The 21,470-nt window shown below is 57.6% G+C and overlaps 1 protein-coding gene across 4 annotated transcripts; it reads right to left on the reverse strand.

Annotated features, from left to right (window-relative positions):
* Positions 1 to 4: 4 nt before the first annotated feature.
* Positions 5 to 16,279, reverse strand: LINGO1 (leucine rich repeat and Ig domain containing 1). Of its 4 annotated transcripts, none has more exons than XM_079318375.1 (2): positions 15,787 to 16,279; positions 5 to 1,906 (listed from the first exon to the last, which is right to left on the reverse strand). In XM_079318375.1, exons 1-2 carry the CDS (start codon positions 15,790 to 15,792, stop codon positions 53 to 55), a joined length of 1,860 nt encoding a protein of 619 aa, XP_079174501.1. In that variant the 5' UTR covers positions 15,793 to 16,279; the 3' UTR covers positions 5 to 52. The 4 variants fall into 4 exon arrangements, with proteins under 4 accessions (XP_079174501.1, XP_079174503.1, XP_079174502.1 ...); XM_079318377.1 differs by lacking the exon at positions 15,787 to 16,279 and adding an exon at positions 15,291 to 15,555; XM_079318376.1 differs by lacking the exon at positions 15,787 to 16,279 and adding an exon at positions 15,008 to 15,163.
* Positions 16,280 to 21,470: the final 5,191 nt, after the last annotated feature.

Below are 21,470 nucleotides of genomic sequence, written 5' to 3' on the forward strand. Positions count from 1 at the left end.
TAAAAAAAAACAAACAAAACAACACCATTATTATTTGCAAATTGTTGCCTGGTTAAATCATTTTCATATTGAACTTGCGTGGCGCGTCGGCAGAGCTGATGCCCGCGTCGGACTTGCGTGGCACGTACTCAATCTCAATATTGTGCTTGGTGTTGCCTTTCCCACGGCTCCAGAGGAAGAGGAGCACCAGACAGAAGAGCACGACGCCCAGGAAGGAGATGAAGCCCATGGTGGTGGCGATGATGAGAGTCTTGATGTCAAAGGGGAAAGGCACGGTGGCGCGCGTGCTGTTGGCATCGCTCTCGTTGGGCTGGTTGGAGATGAACGCGAAGGTCTTGTTGGGCTGGTGGGGCCAGTCTGGGGAGTAGCTGCGCACGTGCAGGTGGGCCAGCATGGTGTCGTTGCCACCCGCGTTGCTGGCGATGCATAGGTAGGTGCCGTTGTCCTGGATCTGGGCGTAGCGCACCTCCAGCGTGCCGTCAGGGAAGACAGTGAGCCGCCCGTTGGTTTTGGTAGAGATGAGGTGCTTCCGGGGAGAGAGCCACATGATGGTGGGCGGCGGGTCCCCATCTGCTCGGCAGACAAAATGCACCGTGTGGCCTTCGTCCACAAAGATCTGCTGAGGTTTGCGGTCCCGTATCCGTGCTCGGCGGCAGGTGAAGTAGTTGGGCAGGAGGACATCAGGGAAATCCTTGAACTCCTTGCCCTGGACGAACTCAGGGGTGGAGCAGGTGGGCTGCTGCTTGTTGAAGTTCAACCTCCATCGCCGCCGGAAAACCCAGAGCAGCCGACAGTCGCAGGCTAAGGGGTTGTTGTCGAGGATGAGCGTCTCCAGGTTGCCCACCGAGTGGAAAGCTGACTCCTCCAGGGTGGTCAGCAGGTTCCCTGACACGTTCAGGATGCGCAGGTAATTGAGGCCGCGGAAGGCAAAGGGCTCCACTGTGGTGAGTTGCCCTCCCACCAGCTGGATCTCCTGGAGTCTGAGCAGGTCATGGAGCATCGAGCCCTCGATGGTGACGATGGGGTTGTAGGACAGGTTCAGGAACCGGAGGTAAACCAGGTGCCTCACCGACACGTACGGGATGGACGTCAGGTTGCAGTGAGTGATGGACAAGGAGGTCAGGTTCAACCCATAGAGGCAGTTGGACGTCATAGTATCCAGGTAGGGCCAGTGTGAGATCTCGAGGACCTTGAGCCGGTAGAGCCTCTTGAATGAGTAATCCCGGATGGTGTTGATGTTCAGATGGCGCAGCCGCAGCACGATCAAGCCGTGAAGGTGAGACAGGGCCTCCGTGGGGATGGAGGTCAGGTTGCATTTCTCCAGGGTCAGCTGCTCCAGGCTGTTGAGGCCACTGAAGGCCCGGTGGGAGATGTAGACAAGGTCATTGTCCCCCACCTCCAAAGACTTAAGATTGTACAAGTCCTGGAACATGTAGTCTAGGAGGATCACAATTTTGTTCTCACTAATGTCTAGCTTGGTAAGGTTGCTGAGTCCAGTAAACACCCCCAAGGGGATCAGCTTGAGTCTGTTACTCCTGAGCCCCAGCGTCCTGAGGTTGAAGAGGTTGTTGAAAGCCCCAGGTTCAATGGCACTGATAATGTTCTCGTTCAGCTCCAGCTCCTCCAGGTGAGGGTAGTTGGCAAATTCATCCTGGTTGAGCGTCTTGATGCGGTTCTTGCCCAAGTCCAGCAGCCTGGTCTCGGTGGGGATCCCCTCTGGCACCACCATGAATCGCTTGCGGTGGCACAGGACAGCACGCTCCTGGGCAGAGCACTCGCAGCGTGGCGGGCAGCCCGTGGCGGAGCCGGACAGGATGGAGCCCAGCATCAGCAGGAGGATCGGCTGCCAGCAGGCCAGGATTGGGCTGCGCATACTCGCCTCCCCAGCTACCATCCTATCTCTCACCTGCAGGAACAGCGGGAGACAAGAGGCAAGGGGCACGTGAGCAACGACGGGCACGGCCAAGGCTAAAGCTTGGGTGCCCTGCCAGAGGTGACGGTAAGGCAAAAGGCACTGCCGGTGCACAGCAGAGGGTTTTATTTTCCAGCTGAAATCCAGCCCTTTGGCTTCAAGACCCTCTCTCCTCCCCACTCCCTGACTTTCCACTTCATGACTGAACGTGCACAGACTTTTGAGTGGAAGGCCTTGAGGAATCTGTGTCAGACAGCTTCCTCTGCTTCTTAAAAAAATAATTTAATACGAAACACATCTATCTACATCCTATTTTAAGCTCTTGAAATTATTCCGTTCCCTGTAGATGGAGCCTGAATATAAAGGCTGCTTTGCAAACAGAGGAGCTGAGCACAGGATGGAGCGTCTGGGGGAACCCCACTTGGGGTGAGCAACACTGACAGCTCAGCAGGAGCCAGCTCCCTCCCTCTGTGCTCCCTTCGCCCCAGCTGCTCTCAGTGTGCCCCCAGGGCCAGTTCCCTGCCTCCCACCATGCCAGCCTGCAAGGGCAGACCCAAACTATTCCCCCCCAGAAACAGCAACTGGGTAAGCACTGCCTACAGAGCAAGCTGTAGCCTCAAGTCAGGTCCAGGGGGCTCTGGGATAATGAGGAGCCTTGATCCATCCTCCTGCTGCTGGGAGGAGCCCTGGGGAGGGCTGGGAGATCTCCCTGGGGGCTCATGCCCAGCCCAAAGCCATCCTGGCCCGGCAGAGTGGATGCTCCCTGTCACGCTGTATTGTTGCATTTGTTTCCTTGTTCAGGCTGTTAGGAGGAATCAAATCATATCAATAGTGCATATTAGATCTCTGGCTACTCCAGCCCATGTTTATATCTATTGTTATGTTACTCTATGTGCTGCTCCCACTAATGCTATTTATGGCTATCGCCGAACACACCCAATCCATTACTTCCATTGGCTCTGTTTGTATCCATCACTGTATATCCTGCCCATTACTTTCCCTGCTCTAGCACTATTTATGGGGCTGGTACACATTCTGCACATTCCTGCCATTGCATCTGCTCACATTCATCATTTTATACAGATATATGACCCAAGGATCACTTTTGTTCCCAAAAAATTATTCAAAATTTCTTTGTAAGATACAAGGATGGGAGATGATGGACTGGCCATAAAAATGTCCACCAGACCATCTTGGGAACCACACACAGCCAGCGATGGGGCTGTGAGGGCTGGAGTGTCCCCACAGGAACCCTCTGTGCTTTCCTCCCATTTCCCTGTCCTCTTCCACCTCCCCTTTCCCTGCTCCCTCTGCAGTGGGCCTGCTTAATGGGGATCACACTGAACACATCACCCCACAGTGAAGGGGTGCAGGGATGGGAACTGGTCCTGCTGAGCTCCCTCCTGCTGGCCCTGGGCCAGCATGTCCCAGTGCAGTGGAAACATTTCCAGTGGGAGTGCCTGAGCCCCAGCCAGGCTGCAAAGAGCCATTTGCTGGGTATTTACAATCCATCATCTCCCATGTCATCACCTCCCTGGTGCTGGGCAGCAGTACAGGTACAAGCAGGGCTGCTGCTACCACTGCCCTGCTGCTGGGAGGGCGTTGGGACTGGGGCTGCTGCCCTGGAGCCAGGATGGCTCCCTGGTTGGCATGGCTCAGGCTGCATATGGATTTGTTCCCCAGGCCACTGGGACTGGGCTGCCAGTGGGTGCCCATGTCACCCCTCCCCATGGGCAGGAGCCTCTTGGGCACTGCTCTCCCACCACATGCTTGTTACTGAGCGCTGGCTCGCCCGCAGCCTCTTTTCTCAGAAACCAATTCCTGCTCCTCACAGCCGTGCTGAGAAAGCCATCAAAGACAGCAAAACACGGCATGCAAAACAAAATACAGTCTGAGGGGCTTAATTATAGCAGGACTGAAAACACTCAGCTCATTAAGAGTGCCAGGCACCAGCCTTGTTTTTGTGCTGGGCCAAAAGCTCCACTCTGTCTGCATGTGCTGCTCTGTTCTGGTCCCTGCTGGGCATGGGGAGGAGGCAGAGCTGAATCCTGCAGACCAACCTCCCCCAGGCTCAATCCTGCCTCTCCACCAGCAGGAAGGCAACTCCTTCTCCAGCACCTTTTGTCCAGTGCTGTCATCCCCACTGCAGCCTCAGCAGAGCCAGAGCTGTATGGTATCAATCAGTAAAGTAGCAGCAGTGAGGCAATAGATGAATGAAGCAGGGTCTGTGTGGCACTACCGACGAGCACAGTCCAGAATTAAAGTCTAGACACACCTCACACGTTATTAGTTCTCAGCTAAATTTAAATCCGTGATAAATACAATCCCTGACAAAAACATCCGTAATCTTAATAGCCAGAGTCACAGAAGAGCTTTGGGAGAAAGACAATAAATAAGCTGGAAAATTCTGAGCTAAGATGAGCTTTAAATCACTTCTGGCTCCCATTTACCTCTGCCTGATTTGGAGAGAAATAGTTGTGCCTCAAGGTGATGCAGATATTGAGATGCCCTTCTAAAAACAACTCGAACTCTGATTTTTGTGTGCGCTGTGGGTCAACAATGCATGCATGGCTTTACAGCCCCTGCAAAACTGCTACCTGCAGGAAGGGCTTTCCACAATGCCCTCCCAGATGTACTCTGAGGAAGACCCTGAAACAATGCCCAAGCCCCCCTCCAGGGTACCAGCCACAGCCCAGCAGGAGCTGCCAGGCTGGAGCAGAGGATGAGGCCGTGGCCGTGATGCTCAGTCCAGCCCACGAGAGCTGCAGCCCTCGGCATCAGCGTGGTTCTCCTTCCTCAATCACAAAAAAAGAATCGACAAAAAAAGCAGCAGCTGCCAGACTGGCTGCCTTTAGGCAATGAACAAACCCATTGCAAGCCAAAGCAAAACTGATGCTCAGAGCCATGGCAGGCACTGACCCCTGTCCTCAGCACCTGCCGCCCCGGGCTGAGCGCTCTGCAGAACAGTCCCTTCCCGTGGGAAGGCCCGGCCGCGGCCCAAGAGGCGCAGATGGGCACACTGAGCGCTGCCTCGGTGCTAAATACAGCAGCACTGCCCAGTGCCTCTGCCTGGGCTCCCTGCTGGGAGGGGAGATGCCATTCTGGGCCTGTGCCTGCCTGGAAATGCAGCCTGGGGCCAGACTGAAGCGCTGACGTGCGTGGGGTTTGCTGCAGCCTGACAGGCACAGGCTGCCCTGGTGTGGGAGGAACAACCCCAGGAAAGACAAACTTGGGTGATGACCCAAAAGGGAGCCCAGGATCTGCCCAAGTGTGTTCCTGAGGTTGCCCTAAGGGGTGAGCAGCCACCTGGCCATGCCCCACTGCTGTCCCTGGGCTGTCCCCTGCTCCCCACCCCACAGCAGAGCGATCTGCTGTGCTGACAGCGAGCGAGCAGGCGGCAAAAATCCCTGAGTCAGCTCTAAGCCCACCTGGCAGCCATAAATTACAGGGCGGGAGATGTTCACCCTTGAACCAGATGCTTCTTAGAGCATCGAGCGACAACAGGCGATTTAGGACCAAGCAAGCCATATCCCAGCAGGGAGGGGGGCCACAGTGCCCTGGGGGCTCAGTGTCCCCACCCTGTCCCTGCAGGAGCCAACCTGCTGCTCCCAGCTGTGCACAGGAGTGAACTGGACCCTGCACTGCTGGGCACCCTCACTGGGCTGCAGTGTGGGTGAGTTCAGCCATGGGCTCACCCCATCTCTGCCCTGATGGCTTCATGCGAAACCAAGACACAGCTCCTCGAGTCCACGCCTGTCTCTACTAAGCTGCTCCAACTAAATCACATTTTATTGGAATTGACTACGTTTTAGAAACAAAGACTCCAGGTTTACAAATAAATATGTAACAACCTTTCCTGCTGCTAGAGGAGTTTCTTATCCAGACCCCGGGCTCTGCACTGTTTCTGTAGCTATCTGCAAAGCAACAGAATAATGGGAGCAGCTTAATTTGCCAAACATGCTTGTGCCCATTTCCTTCTCTCATAATTTCCCTTGTGTCCAGCGTGCATTTGTTGGCCCTTTTGCTTTGTCTCTCCCTCCTCTCCACCCTATCTGCTCCCTCCTCCTCCTTCTCTTTTCCCACTCCGTATCAGAGTGCAGGCTTTGGCAGTAATTGCCCTTCTCCCCCCTACTCAAGGATGGGCAGCAATGGGTGGGAGAATCAGGCAGAGGAGGTGGTTTCCCTTCTAGAATCACTGTGCATCACATGAGGAAGAAGAAACTGAAGAGGGAGAGCATAAAGGGATCCCTGAGTACTGCCAAGGCTGGCTGCTGGGCACAGCCAGGGTGGCACAGCACTGGCATGGGTGATGGAGGCTTGCCACCACACTCCTCTGGGCTGCTAACTAAGGGTTAGAGGGCTGTCCTGTGTCCTGGCCTGGCCCTGAATCATCCAGGAGCAGCTCAGGAGGGTTAAAGAATGGGGGAGAAACAGGTAGAAGATGAGAAGGACCGCTGAGTGGTGGGGACACACAAGCAAGTTCTGCAAGGCAGTGAGCCAAGGCAGGTCAGCCAGAGGAGTGCCCACCCCAGCCCTACCAGCCAGCAGCTGCCAGGGTCACCACTCCCCGTCCCACAGGAAGGCACAGCTCTCCAGCTGGGAGCTCCTGCTCAGCCTCCCGGAGTATGGAGTATCTGCTTTCAGCAGCTCCGAGGTGGGAGCCTGGAATAGGTGTGATGCAACCTGATCTGCTCTGGCAGCTGCTCTGAAGCTGTAAAAGAGCACGAAGGAGGACTGAAGATGCAAATCCCCTTCCGACACTGACACCGCCTGGCTGGCACCACATTTCAGCCAGGCTGGTCCATGGGAGCACCCTGCAAAGGCATTTCCTCATGGAAACAGGCTCTGCCACCCAAAATGTAGCATCCCCAGCACCACAGTGAGTCAGGAAAGCACCCAACAGAGGGCAAGAAGAGCAGAAAATACAGGGAGATGCCCAGGAGAGGAGAAGAGCTCCAACATGGGCTGAAGGGCTGGAATGCTGCTAAGGGGAGGCTTTGGCCCAGCTGTACTGGTTTAAATCTGGGCTGAGGATCTACCTGGCCCCATGCAGGAACAGCTATGTACAGTGGAGGGACAACCAGCAGTGGCCCAGAGCCAACCTGAAAAGTGGTTTTCAGGCAGGTTACTGGAGCAGGACAGTGGGAAGGAGATGCTGGTGGGCTCTGCAGGATGCCGAAGCTCAGAGCAGTTTTTGCTGAGGCTGTTTCTTGCTGCGATCACATCTGTGCAAGAGCTCCTCACCCTCCTCATACGTTTGCTCCTTCGTTTTGAGCATTTTTTCTCTCTTTGGCTGCACATGCCTCAGCACCCCATAAGCAGAGAAAACATCCTGACAAGGGATCAATAAGTAAGTGCAAAGGCAGCTGTGGATGTCAGGGGGTGTAAAGCCCTGAGCCAGCACAAGATGAACAAGGGGGTGAAGGTGCAGTGCAGAGTGGAGCTGGGGCTTAGGGCCAGCCATGCTGCCCTGCTCATGGGTAGAGGTGGCCAGGACATGGACCAGTCACTGCTGCCACAGCCATTGCCTGAACTGGTGGTTCAGCGCTTCCCAGGTCAGGTGAGCCTGGAGAAGGCTTATTTTTTATTGTTTGTGAGAGCCAAAGAGCAGTGGAGTTATGTTTGCCAAGGGAATAGCTCTCAAGAATTGGCTGGAGACTTCTAGGGCTGGGTTAAGAAGAGATGGCTGGAGGCTGGTGGGCACTGCAACCACTTGAATGGGGATTCTCCTTCTTCTTCCTTTATTTTGGCAAATTTCCTTGGGATTGCTGTCTCTGTGGATATGGGCTGAGTCACCAGGAGGTTTGAAGTGCTCACTGAAGGCACCCAGCTCACCTTGCACTCTGATCCATAAGCACTGGGTACAGGAGGCACCAGTGTAGCATGAGGGTCTCCCTAGATGGTTCTTCCTTGTCTGTAGCTGGGAAAGGGGGATGGAAAAACCCCAAGCTCTGCCCAGGGCAATGGAAACACTTGCCCTGAAGAGGTGAAAGAAAGTCCAAGGAGTGTGCTGGGAGAGCTGCCAGGGTCTGACATTACAAAGACATCCCCTGAAACGTGCTCATGGCCCAAATGCCTTCTGTGCTCCCTTGAGCTCCTTGAACCGCCCAAGGGCCCTGCACAGGGGCAGTGCTGGGCTGGGTCTGGAGGATGGGCACAGCCCCGGCAGGCAGCCATCCTTCCCCACAGCTCTGATGCTGCTGGGGCAGCTCTGCATGGCTCAGCACATAGCCCCAGTGCTGCTGAATCAGCCAGAGCCCAGCTGCACGGAGCCTGAGCTGGACCCCGTGTGCAGGGCAGGACAGCACCTGACATGGCATAAAAGTAGCTGGAACAAAGTCACCCCAGTGCCTGAGTGCCTCTCCTCCTGCCAGGAGCAGATGGCATGGCTGTGTGGGCAAGTCTTGAGGGCCGGGCTGGGCACAGGGGCTTCCTGCTCCCCCAAACCCAGGCTCCATCCTGTGCCATGGCCAGTGTCCCAGCAGCAAGGAGAACACAGCTCTGCCAGGCTGAGACACCACTCCTGGCCACCACAAACCACACCTGGGGGCACCAGGAAAGATGGTGCTATCTGCCTGGGAACAGCCAATCTCATCCAGCTACCAAAAGGCATCCCATGGCTCTACAGCTCTCCAGAGCTCTGCTCACCACCCAGAGAAGGGCTGGGGCACCAGCAGCTCCAGCGGCAGAAACCCCCACCAGTGCCTCCTCCCACCCTCATTTACCCAGGGCTGCCTCAGCAGGACAGCAAATGCCAAACCAGCCTGACACCCTGGTCCCAAGAGAACAGCACTGAGGCTCTGGATATGACCCCCTCTAAATGCCACCACTCCAAACCACTGTGTCCCTACTGCATCCCTGTCACTGCTCAAAGGCTGAAACCCCAAACTGAAGTCCCAAAGGCTGGGCAACAGCAGGTCCAGGCACCAGTCAGGTTCCTCACATTTAATTTAAGACTGTACTTACAGCATCACTTCTGTTCCCAGGCCACATCCCTTGAATCCCCCAACAACCAGCACAGGACACCAAGAAAACACAAGGGTTTCTCTGGAGCACTGCATTTTCCCCTGGAAACCTTTGGGATAGTGGCAAGAGAACTTCAAAGGACACAGGACATAAAGCTGTCAGCTTTGCTGACCTCAGGGAAACCTACTGATTTACCCCCCCCTTTAGGACCAGCCCTGGTATTTTTATACTGCTGCCTAAAATAAGCGGCCTCGGAAGCCTTTGGGAGAAGCCCAGTGCAGCCCAGCCCGGCAGAGCTGGCTCTGGGATCACCCATCCGTGGGACAAGGGGCAAGGGTCGAGGCACTGTGTGTGCCCTGCTGCCAGGGCTCCCACTGGCAGAACTGTCCTTGCCCCCCAGCCCACAGGGACACGGGCAGGGCAGGGTGCCAGGAGAGCGGCTGTGCTACAAGGCACTGCCAGAGATGCAAGCCCCAGTTCGCTCCATCCACCTCATTTCCCGACTTCTTCCCGCAAGCCAGATCTCTTCCTCTCTCTCCCCCTCTCAGTTATTATTAAGTTTTGTTCACATAATCACAAATTTGGTGCTGCAGGAATTTCCAGAGAGGGAAATGGAGAAAAAAGGGAAGCAAAGAAAGCATGAGCAATAGCAAGTGCAGAGGGAAGATTCCTCTTCCCAGCCTGGTTTTCTCTGGGCTGGTTTTACATGTGTAATTCCTTTTTCTTTCCTCCCTTCTCACTTGTTTGATTTTTGCATTATTTATGGCTTGTCTTCAGGGCCTGTATTTGCTGTTATTGTTTCATTCAACAATAAAATGGATTAGATAAAAACAAACTGTGCCGAGCCGTGGCTGAGCCCGCCCATCCTGCATCCAGCTGAACCCACACAGCCAGGCAGAGAGGGCGAGGGGCTGCCAGCCCTTCCCAGCCCAGATCCTGCAGGAAGGGAGGTGCTGCAGGATGTGGCCTGGACAGGGCTTGGGATGACAGAAATCCTTGGCAGGTACGGGGCTGTGCAAGGCCCAGTCCTTTAATGCCCATGACCAAGGGTGTCAGTGTCAGCACAGTGGCAGATTCAGCCATGCCATTCCTCAGCCTTTCCGGCACACGCTGAGCCCGTGGGCATGGAAAAACACAAGAGAGATGCCATCCATGGGGATGGAGTGGCTCCCCACTGCCCTCCAAAGAAGGCACCTGTGGGTGGCTTTGCTGTGTTTGGCTCGAGCTGAAAGCAATGCTTTCTGCCCTTTCCTCCTCTCCCAGCACTGTGGATAATGACACAGAGCCTGCGCTCTGGGCTGTACGTGAGAACAAAAGTAATCAGGGGGAAACAGAGTGCATGGGAATGCAATCGGAAATGCAAGGCCGGGGTTTCCATTTCACTGCCGCTCCGGTGCCGTTTCCCATTGAGAAGGATAAACAGGCTGAACACAAATCAGTTTAATGGCAGCACCTAATGGCAGCGCAATGCTGCGGCTCCCAGAGCAAACTGTAGCTAGGGCCAAGCGGCAGCGAGATGCCACCCCATGGCACAGCCCCAGACAGGCTGCCCTGGGCAGCAGCACTGACACAGCCTGCTCCACCACAGCACAAGGGACTGCTGTCCCTCTCCAGCCCTGGGCATGGCCATGGATTGTTGGCTGGACAGTTCCCAGCAGAAAAGAGAGTGGGTGTCCTTGTGAGTGTCCCTCACATCCCTAAAGTCCCGGACCCATGGGGAGCCTGTGGAGTGCCGCGCCTTGCTCTGTGCTACAGCACACAAAGCACTGGCCAGCAGAACAAGGCACCAGGCCAGTGCTTACTGTGATGCCTCCCCAGCTCCTCAGGCTCCTATTTTGGGCAGACCAGATGGATCTGTGTCTCTGTGACTATTCCCAATGCAAAGGACGGGTGGAGAAAGGCTGGGGTTGGGTATGGGAGGGAGAGGTTTGGCTCTGGAGGGTGAGAAGTGCTTCTGGAATGCTCAGGCTTTGCTCACCACCCCCAGGTTGCCTCTGAGGTCTAAATCAGTTGTTTCCCATTTCACACTCGACATCTCAAATCCAAACAAAGAGCTGAAAGAATAGATCATGTCAAAATATTTCTGCTTCTCCCTCCTACGAGAATTCCCCATCAGAGACCAATCCAATTAAGGTGCAGGTTATGAAATTAACCATAATTACCAGAGCGATATTTAATGTTTTGCATTCTGATGAAGAAAGAGAATGGAAATGACAAAAAAAAATAGTAATTGTGGGTCCTACAGATATAACTAAGAGCAATATAGGGCAGGGAGGGGAAGGGCTGCCAGGGAAGTGAGGGCTGTGTGGGGTGGCAGGCACTGGGCTGCATCAGGAACCTTACAGCCTCAAGGGCAGGGCTGAGTGCTCAGAGGCACATCCCCCTGGGAGCCACGGCCAGCCTGTCCCCCAGAGCAGAGGTCAGCCCAGCCTGATGGCAACCACAGGCATTCTGCCATTTCAGCATCCCTTGGACCAGTGCTGGATCACAGGAATCATGTCCCAGAAGGCACAGCCCATTCCTGCACTCCTCACTCCGCCCCTACTCCCTGTGGGGACCCTCCAGCTCATCCAAGGACTGTCCCCACCTCAGGACAATGACCTCAGCCCTGAGACCAAGGACACAAGTGCTTCAGTAGGGAAAGCCTTTGGCCTCCACCAGGACACTTGTGTGGAGCCCAGGAGAGGAATGGTCCTTGTACACCTCCATTGCAGGATGCCGAGGCACTGACCATCTTACAGAGATGTGAATAAAATAATGGAAAGAACCATGCAGGATGGTTAAACAGAACCATTTCTGTGCTTAACCACGAGAATGAGCAAAACAAAGCCAAGCTCCCCAGCCCCTGTGACAGGGACCCTGACCTGCTGCCCTGCCTGATCCTTACTCAGGTAGGAGATGCTGCCTGGGTGGGCAGCCTGAGACACTGGGGGGGGGGGGGGGGGGGGGGGGGGGCAAGGGATGGTGGCCAAAATACTGGTGAGGCCAGAGGCTGCACCAGTACAGTCCCTGCATCCCATGCAGGCCCCGAGAGGTCCCACTGGCCACTCCTGACTGCTGCTCCTGGAAGGTGGCAATCACCCAGCAATGGCTGGGGTCTCTGCTCAAGGCTGGGCACTCCCCCTGCTGTCCCTGCTTCCCCAGCCAGACTGGTGTGACCTCCTGCCCCCAGGGATGGAGAGTGCCACACACTGCCTGCCTGGGCTGAAGGGGAGACGATGATGATGTCACTCTGGGTGACATTTATCAGCATTTATTCAATCGCCCGGGTTAAGCTGACAATTAACGCTGCTCAGACACAGCCACCTCTGTGTGACCCAGCTTTCTCCTGGTGACAAGGGGACAGAGGCCACTCCATGCTGCTGACAGTGCCTGGGGGCTGGGCAAGCACTGGGAAGAGGGGACTCTGGCTGGTGTTTGCCCCCTTCCCCAAGTAAGCCCCATTCCCAGACACCCCTCTCCCCCTCTGCCATTTCATACATGTCCTGCCATTGCCCAACAGGCAGCAGGTTCAAACAGCCACAAGCACTGGCTGAGAGTAAGGCACAACACACAGCAGAGGCACAGAGATCTCTCTCCCTGTAGCCACTCACTGCCAAAAGCTCCCATTTTTGCTCTCCTGGATGGATAGAAAGTGGAAAAAATTGACTAAGGAGAAAATTGAGGTCACGGCCTTGTGTTTCTTTCTCTCTTTGTTTTACTTGGGTTGTTTGATTTGAGTTAAGCATTTGGAGCCCTTTTCTCTCTCACCCCAGCCTTCCCTGCTACCTGAAAAGCTCTTCTGGCTCTTTTCCCACCAAAAGCCATTTCTGCTCATGGTAGGATGAACCCTGCTCGAGGTTCAGCAGAGAACAGAGGAGAGCTGCTGACTCAGTGCACTGGGTGTGTTGGAGAGACCAAACAGCCACCCTGGCCAAACTGTGAGTTGTGTTTCCACAGAGATGTGCCCATTGCCAACTCTGCCTCCAAGGACAGGGTCCCACCAAATAGCAGCACCCAGTGGTCATCCAACATATCTCATCAAGCCCATAATTCAACAACTGTAATTACACTATACTTGTGGTGTTATGATAAAGTGATTTATCCCCCCCTCTATTAAAGCCTCAAGTTAGAGGATTTTATACTTGTCACTTACATGGAGCAGCACCAACTTCAGCAGTGCTGCTGTGGCTGTGTGAAGCCGGACACTAAAGAAAGCAAAGTCCTTCAGTGCTGCTGTTAACCTTCCAGGAAACAGCGGTAATTAGAGGGATCACACAGTAATTACATTACAGGTGTAGAGTAACTGCAGCACAGTACAGTGTTACAGTGCTACAGCCATTTGTTTAGTAATTAATCCATCCACAAGAAGGCCTGGAAAACCTGACGCTTCCCCAGGAGCTGTAAAAGCAGCTCCACTGTTTCCTCCAGTCACCTCCTGCCTGTCCCATGAGACCCAGCAGGAGCTGGGGCTGCCTGAGCACTGAAGCTCAGGTGCTATGGGGAAAACTCTGTGGGGAAAACTCTCTGCAGGAAGACATGGAGGCTTTAGCCCAGGGGCACATTTCCCTCTTGGCCCTGCTCATCATCTGAGAGCTCCAGAGGCCCCCCTCTCCTCCATGGCATTCAGCAGCTGCACCAGCAGGATCCAGGAAGGAGAAAGGAGCAGCAGGTGAGGAAGCACAGCCAAGCCAGACACGTCCTCCTACAGCCCCCCAGCCCCCTCTGCCCACTCTGCTGGATGAGCTGAGGGGGCTTTGGCACCAGGGGAGGAGAGGGAGCTGAGCTGCCCTACTGCTCTGGGCACCTGGGACAGAGACAGGGCTCTGGCCACCTGCCCCTGCCAGAGCTCTGGAACAGGGAACAAGCAGGGGGAAGAAGGTTTGGGCAGTGAGGCTGCTGTGAGGTAGGGATGGGCTGGGATAGCTGCCTTTGGGTGGGATGGGTTGGGATAGGGGCTGGGATAGCTGCCTTGGGTGGGATGGGCTGGGATAGGGGCTGGGATAGCTGCCTTTGGGTGGGGATGGGCTGGGATAGGGGCTGGGATAGCTGCCTTTGGGTGGGATGGGTTGGGATAGGGGCTGGGATAGCTGCCTTTGGGTGGGATGGGTTGGGACAGGGGCTGGGATAGCTGCCTTGGGTGGGATGGGCTGGGATAGGGGCAGTCCCGTACGGTCCGTGCAGCCCCCGTGCTGGAGGAGATGGTCGGAGATGGCACACTGCTGCTCCACAGCCATCTCCAGCGTGCGTGAAGGTCAGGTCAGGGCTGCTGCACGGTGCAGAGCAGTGAGGAGAGGGTTAAAGCTGGCAGAAGTGCTGGGATGGGGCTGTGGAAGAGATCACATTGCAGAGCCACAGCCGGGCTCCGGGAGGTGGTGCAGAGGAAGGGGAGATGGAGGGAGATCCATGGAGTGGGGCTCTTCCCGGGAATGCCCGAACTTCCCCCGCGAGTCAGACCCCGGAGAGCAGCAGGGCGGTCACAGCGATCCCCTGCTGCCGGCCAGCGGCCACAGCCGCTTGCTGGGAAGGGCGTTTGCTGGCAAGGACCGCGGATGGCGATGGCTGGGGCGGCAGCTGGGGCAGGGACAGGCAGGGACAGGCAGCGGAGCCTCGGCGACGCCAACCAGCCCAAGCAGACCCGATCCCACCGGTGCCCACGCTCACCCGCTGTCCCTCCCTCCTCGTGCAAATCACTTTCGCGGCACCAACACTCCCATTCCTTCTTGGAGGTGGCATCTCCAGCACCTGGATCGAGTCGTGCCTCTACCCGTCACTCGGGCTATTTATACATCCAAGGCGCAAGGTGAAAAATCCAATAACCTGTACACAGTAACGGAGAGCAACAAGCACCGGCACCGCCCGGGAGAGCTCCCAGAGCCCTTCTGCCAAGCAGGCTCCTGGGCATCCTCGCAATCCCCACTGCCCTGTGGAGCTCCTTCAACATTAACCACTTCTTTTTTCTGCCAGACACAAACCGGCAGGCGCCGGCAGCCTGACCCTGGCCCAGCATCTCCAGTTCTCTGGGTTGGCTCCTGGCTCCGGGTTGTGGAGCTGAGCTCAGGCACGGGGAGACCTTCAGAGCCCCCAGAGCCCTCCCGGAGCCTGAGGAATCACCCCACCCGGCATTAACACCCCACATCCCCGACTCACCTATCTCCAGGCTGGGGGGGCCGGTGACAGAGAGGTGAACCCCTGCCCTGAAAAACGCCCCTTCCCCATGACTGCCGCCTCCGATCTGGTCACTCCGGGCTGGAGAGCTCTCCCTGCCCGTCTTTAACCCTTAATGCCTCTGCTTTGGGGATGGGCAGAGGAACAATTCCTCCTCCTGAGTTAACCCTTGCTGGGCAGGAGATGGGCACAGCCAGCTTGAGGCTGATCCCGGCTCCACTGACAGTCCCGGAGGGCAGCGCTGTCCAGACTATCCGCTCCCTACCTGAACAAGGCATCTGCTCCCGGCCGGCCAGTTCACCCGGGAACTACCCGGAGAGGAGGAGGATACTCTCCATCAGGATTCATCCTCAGTCCTGCCAAGCCCCAGCCCCCTGGCTGGGACCCCGGCCCCGAATCCCGGCCCCGCCTGGTTCGCAGCTCCCGCAGGGGCTGCGCCGAGGCTGCGGGAACGGGGCGGGGGTACGGGGAGGAGATGAGCAGAGGGGAGCGCCCGGGCAGAGCGGGGCGGGGAGGCGGCAGTATCCGCACCGGCGGGGCTGGAGGGCGGCAGCTCCCGGAGCACACGGCTCCCCGGAGCACACGGATCCCCGCACCCCGGGCACGCACCAAGTTCCCAGCCCCGCGCCCTCCGCACCGGCGCAGCTCCGGCCCCGGGGCAGCGCGGCGGCGCCGTCCCGGAGCCACGGAGCCCCCGCCCGCTGCCCGCCCCGCCGGTCCCGCCAGCCCCGCGCCCCGCTCCGCTCCCCCGTCTCGCTTACCCGCATCTCATCCTCGCCGGCGATCTCCTTCGGTCAGAAATGGCATCTCCCCCGGCCCCCCCGCCAAACCTCCACCTGCAGTAGCGCAGCTCCCCCTTTCCGCAGCGACAGCACGAGCGGCGGCGGCGGCGGCGCTCCCGGGGCCGGGCCGCCCCCCAGTCCCGCGCCCGGGGGAGGGAGGGCCGGGCCGGGCCGGGCACGGCACGGGGCCCCGCCGGGGCCGCCCTAGGGCCGCGCGGCCGGCGGCTGCCTGCCCTCCGCGCCCGGGCGGCCGGCGGCGCTTCGGGGCGGCGGCATCGCCCCCGCGGGCGGGCGGGCGGCTGGCTCGGCCCGGGCTCCGCACGCCCGCTCCGCTCCGCCGGCCGGTCTGCCGCGGCGGGGCCGGGCTGGGTGCCGCCGGCCCCCGCCTCCCCTCCGGGAGGAGCCGGCGGCGGGCGCGGGGCGGTGCGCGGAGCGGCGGGGCACGGCAGCGGCAGCGGCGACCGCGGCCGGTCCCTCCTCCCGCCGCCGCCCCCGCTCCGCGCGGGGGGTGCGGGTCCCCGGGGCTGCGGGGCGGGGGGAGCGGGGGCGGCACCCCCGCCAACCGGGGCCGCTCGGTGGAAGGGCCCCCGCAGCCCCCGCCCCGCCGGTGCAGCCTCGCTGTCCGCAGAGGACGGACCGACCGAGCTCTGCCCGTTACCGCCGCGTCGGTGCCCAGCCCTGCCCGCGTCCGCCGAGAGACGGTGCCGGGCTCCCCTGGGGATTCCGGGGGCTCCGTCCTACAGCAGCAACCTCAGCACAGCGTTTTGCTCCTCTTCACACTGTACCCCCACCCCGGCGCGTGAGAGGGAAAGGCCTGCAAGCGCTGAGGGGACGCCTCCGCGGGCAGACCTGGGACTTGGCCCCCTCGGAGGATCCGGTGCGTGCTAAGTTGGTGGCCTTTCATTCGGGACTAAGTGCACGACTTCCCGAGCGCTGCTCACCGCCTTCCCCTTTCCATGATGGACACTCTTTACCGAGCAGCGTTACATTTGCCCTGTGCTGGCTCTTGCAGCTGAGGCTGATTTCTCCAGCAGTAAAGGACACAAACTTTGCTTGCAATTTGCACTTTCCCCTCCTTCCTGTCGGCTGGGCTCTCCTGGGGTGATTCCTGCCCTGTGCTGCCTCTACCCAGCTGTCCCTGGCTGCCGGCCCAGGCGGGCCCAGGGCAGGGGCACCAGGGCCCTCTGCAGCAGCACGGGCTGCGGCCGCGAGTCTCTTCATTGGCTCCCACGAGCCTTCCCTCGAACGGCTCTTTCTGCAAGTGGGAGCTTTTGAGCTGGCCCCAGGCCTCTCCCGTGCCTGCCATGGAGCGCAGGAGGGGCCATCCCAAGCTCCTGTCCCTGCAGAGGGCTACGAGCAAGCCCCGGGAAGTTCGAGCCCCCTCCTGGCACCCAGGCAAAGGCTGCTGCCTCCCCGCAGCCCCCTCATCCTCCTGCCTGGCACAGGCGAGCTTCTGAGCAGAGGAGGAACAAACAAAGGGTGGGCACAGTGAACTCGCCAGCTGAGGGCTGAATCACTGCAGCTCTCGGCTCCCGCTGCTGCCCACTCCTCGGCTCCCACCGGCACAGACCCGGCTCGGCTGGGAGGGTGGGTGCCCATCAGGTGCGTGTCGCTGCGTGGGCTCGGACACAGCATCCTCGTGTCAAGAAACACGGTGGGGTGACAACGCGTGTGTGCTGCCCGAGCTCTCCTCCTGCCATCAAGGAAACTCAGCCTGGCCCCTCAGCGGTCCTCAGACCTTTACCCGGTGCGGATCGATGCCTCTTATTGTTACGGCTATGGCAGCAATGCCATCGATGTTAATAGCACTTCACAAACACGGACAAAGCCGGCAATCTGAATGCGGCCACAAAAAAACAAACAGAGGACAAAAGACAGGCTAAGAGCTCTGAATGCCGCTTCTAATGTTTCCGCCCCGTACCGTTAAAGCCCCACTAAAGTGCAGGCACCGCATATTCAACAGTAACGCTCGGGAATAATTCCTGCAATTGTTGGTGTGTGAGGGGGGAAATTTCACCTCAGCCCTTCCACAAAGACAGGCAAGTCCGCCATGCACGGAGCACTGGTGGCGTGTGAGAGTGATGCTATGCACTGCCTGGAAGCAGGGGGCCTTCCAAGACCGTCTTTCCACTTCGGCTCGGCACGCTGGGAGCGAGGCGAGAGGCAGAGCTCGGGGCACTGGGCAGGAGCAGGGATCAGCTTTTGGGCTAACGTGGCATCTGTGCACACCTCTACTGTGCAACAGCCCTGTGCTAACCCTGCCTTTTGCAGATCCTCAGCGTGTGATTCCCTTCCCTGGAAGTGTCCAAGCCAGTTTAGGTGAGGCCCTGAGCAACCTGGTCTAAGTGGAAGGTGTCCCTGCTCATGGCAGGAGTTTGGAACCAGAGGATCTTTGAAACCCCTTTCAATGCAAACCATTTGATGGCTCTATGATTTTGGACCTGGGTGGAGGGACCAGGGGCAGCAGGAGTGGTGAGAGCAGCACGGTACCCCAGGAATGGCAGTAGGGCACAGCCCTGGTTTGCTTTGACAGTGGCACTGCATTTTGGCCAGCAGTGGGGAGAGGCAATGGGAAGGACAGAGAATGCAGGGAGAAGAAAACATCACCAAAAAGCTGCTTTCTCAGCTGGAGCCCCAAGGCCCTTGCCCACAGTGCCAGAGTGTAAGAGGAGACAGTACAACCAACTTGTCCAAGGAGCAGCACTGCTATTTGGGTTTTTCTCTCTCAGCCCACCTCGTGGGCAGCACTTCCTCAATCCAACAGCCTCAAGCACACTTTGGACAAAGGCAGATCCTGGCAGCAATGAACCCTGCTGATCTCTGCCAGAGGAACTGCACTACCCCTGCTCAGAAGCCCCAAAGGCTCCCACATTTCTGCATTTACTGACTCATCATGACTGGTGAGCTTACTGCCAGTGTCCCTGAGGTGCTGTAGCATGAGTGACAGTGTGCTGGGGACAGTCAGAAGCACACAGCCAAGCCTCACTGGAAGTACCATCCCCTCCTGTCCCCACTGACAGCCTGTAGCTATGTGCAGCTGACAGCCTTGCAGCTTATATATCTTTTTCCCCTCTTCCATCACCTTTAGAGGCCTCCCCCATGTTGTAGAGACCAACTCCAGCTGTTGTGGGTCAACCCCTCAACTGGATCAACCTCCTTTTTGCAGCATGGAGTGACCCAAAGCGCCCCAGCCCTCCAGGTGCTGTGCTGTGCTGTGCTGTGCTGCCCTGCGTGCAGCCCCTGGACGCTGCAGAGCAGCTCGGCTCACACGCCCTCATTGAACATGTTCCTCTTTAAAACCTGCAGGGAACAGCAAGAACATTTGGGTGTCCATCTGCGGGGGCTCGTCCCTCAGACAGATGCTCCAGCTCTTTGCCACTGCCATCCTCAGATGATAACAGGCTGTGGCAGATGGTTCCCTTCTGTTGGCAGGAGGCAGGAGTTTATCCCTGCTCTCAGCTCCCTCCCGGAGAGGCGGCACCTGCACACGGCATGAGGGGCCTGGGCAGCGGGAGCAGAGCTGCCCCTCGGGGAGGCGCCCGGGACGGGCTCGTCTCCCTCGGTTTCAGCGCACGTGTCCTGGAACGCAGTAGGTCTGGGAAGGGCCGAGCTGGCAGGAGGGAGGTGCATTTTAATTACTGCCATTATTATTATCATCCCTTTTCTTTCAGATTTTCACACTTTTGTCGTAACAAGCTGAGCTGAGAAAATACATGCAAATGCCAGGCAGAGATAAGATGTACCACACCTTGAAGTACTGCCAGCGCCGGCTCTGGGAACGCCAGATCGGCTGTCTGCCCCTCCAGCCTCCTCCCCTCGCAGCAGGAGCGGGGGAGGGTCTGTCCCTGCACATCCGGAGCGGGGGTACCTCACATGTCCCTGGGCTGGGCCAGCAGCCTTGACCCTGCCCAGGCCCTGCAGAAGGCACCATGAGCTCCTGGCTGCTTGGAACAGCGAGGAAAGGTCACCCTGATGTCTCGAGTGTGCCTTGCACAACACGGGGACACAGAGCTCCCCTGGCCTCCTCAGCACTGCTGGCAGCAGGACCTGTTCCCAGGGAACCCTCATTCCCGGGGAACCCTCGTTCCCGAGGAACCCTCATTCCCGGGAATGGCTGTTCCGCCGGGCCCCTGCGGGTGCAGGCAAGGGAAACGTGCTCCCAGATCACGTTCTCCCTTGGAGGTGGTGACATTTCAGGGTGTGTGGGGGGAGTGGGATGAAGAGGCAAGGCAGGATATTCCTGCTCCCCCATCCCCACGGCCATCTGGATGTGTGCTGATGCCTCCTCACAGCAGGCTGAGTCAGTCCAGTGGCTTCTCATTATCAGCTGGAGGGAATCCAAATTCCACATTGTATGGCTGCTCCTCAGTGAAACTGAGGATCCTTATCAAGTATTATCGTGATGCTTTCTCTCTGTACTGTCTTGTACTGCTCCCTGCTCTGGTCAGTGTATTGATTTGGAGCAGAATCATCCAAAAATTCTCTGACTACCTGCCATTCACTTGGGACAGCAGTGGCAGGAGCCACAGCATGTCCCCCTGGACATGGGCTGTGGCTGTGAGGCCATGGAGGGGATCCCTGCTCTGTCCCCAACACAGCCTTGCTTGCTGGAGGCTGCAGGTGTGTGGCTGGCCCCATCCCCAGCTCTCTGTCCAGCTAAAAGCGAGGTGAGAGGCAGGAGATGCTCATGCCTTGCACACCTCAAATCATGATGTGACCTCCTTGAAGCTCTGGGATAAAGAGGAGGAAAAAAAAGCCTTTCTGTAGGCTCCCTCAAGCAAGTGCTGCTGAAGAGTGGAATAAGCTGCTGATACACAGGGTCTGCCCCAGCTCAGCTCATCCATGTCTCTGCCAGGGCATTCCCACCACCCCAACCCATTTGAATTCTGGGTGTGGGAATTAGACCTTTCTATGAAATGTTCTGGAATGGAGAGAGGCCACATGTCCTCATGTCAGCCTGAGTCAAGCACTGATAGCTTGACTGCTCTGTCAAGCAGCCCAAACACGGCGTGAAGGGCTGAGGGAAAAGGCTCCATTAAGTTCTTAAGCCCATTGACACATATATAGAAGGTATTAATAATACCAAGCACCTCAGTGCCTATTGTAGCCCACGTTCTGGAGATGAAAGATAATTTCTGGGACAAGGAATTTATGACAGTGACAGCTTTTTAACAGCTTGGTGTAAGAATAGGAGCTGCACAACAGGACAAAGAGCAATGATTAAAGAATTTGGCACAAAGGGAGAGGGTTAGGAGAGAGCTGTGAGTATGGAGAACAGGAGAGTCCTGTCAATTGCCCACACTGAAAAACCAAAGGCTGGGCTGGGCAAGGAGGATGGGGAGGTGATGTGGGAGCCATTCTGCTGGGGCTGACTCACAAACACTTGGCAGCTAAGAGAAAGGGACCAGGGTGCCTGGAGGGGATGAAATGGGCTCCTCAATGTTTCAAAGAAGTTTGGCCTCTGCCTGGTGTGGCAGGCCCCAGCCATACCAGCAAGAGGGAAAGGGGGAGCAATGCTGGGGAGCAGGAGGAGCTGAGCTGCACTGCTGGACACAACACATCAGTCAGGGAAGGAGGGTTTGGTGTGGGGCAGGGCAAGGAGGGAGCTCTGCTCCCTGAAGGGCAGAGCTGGAGAAGCAGAAGTAGCAGACCCAGCACCAGGA

This window comes from Erithacus rubecula (assembly GCF_903797595.1).
Source record: "Erithacus rubecula genome assembly, chromosome: 14".
NCBI classification, from domain to species: domain Eukaryota; kingdom Metazoa; phylum Chordata; class Aves; order Passeriformes; family Muscicapidae; genus Erithacus; species Erithacus rubecula.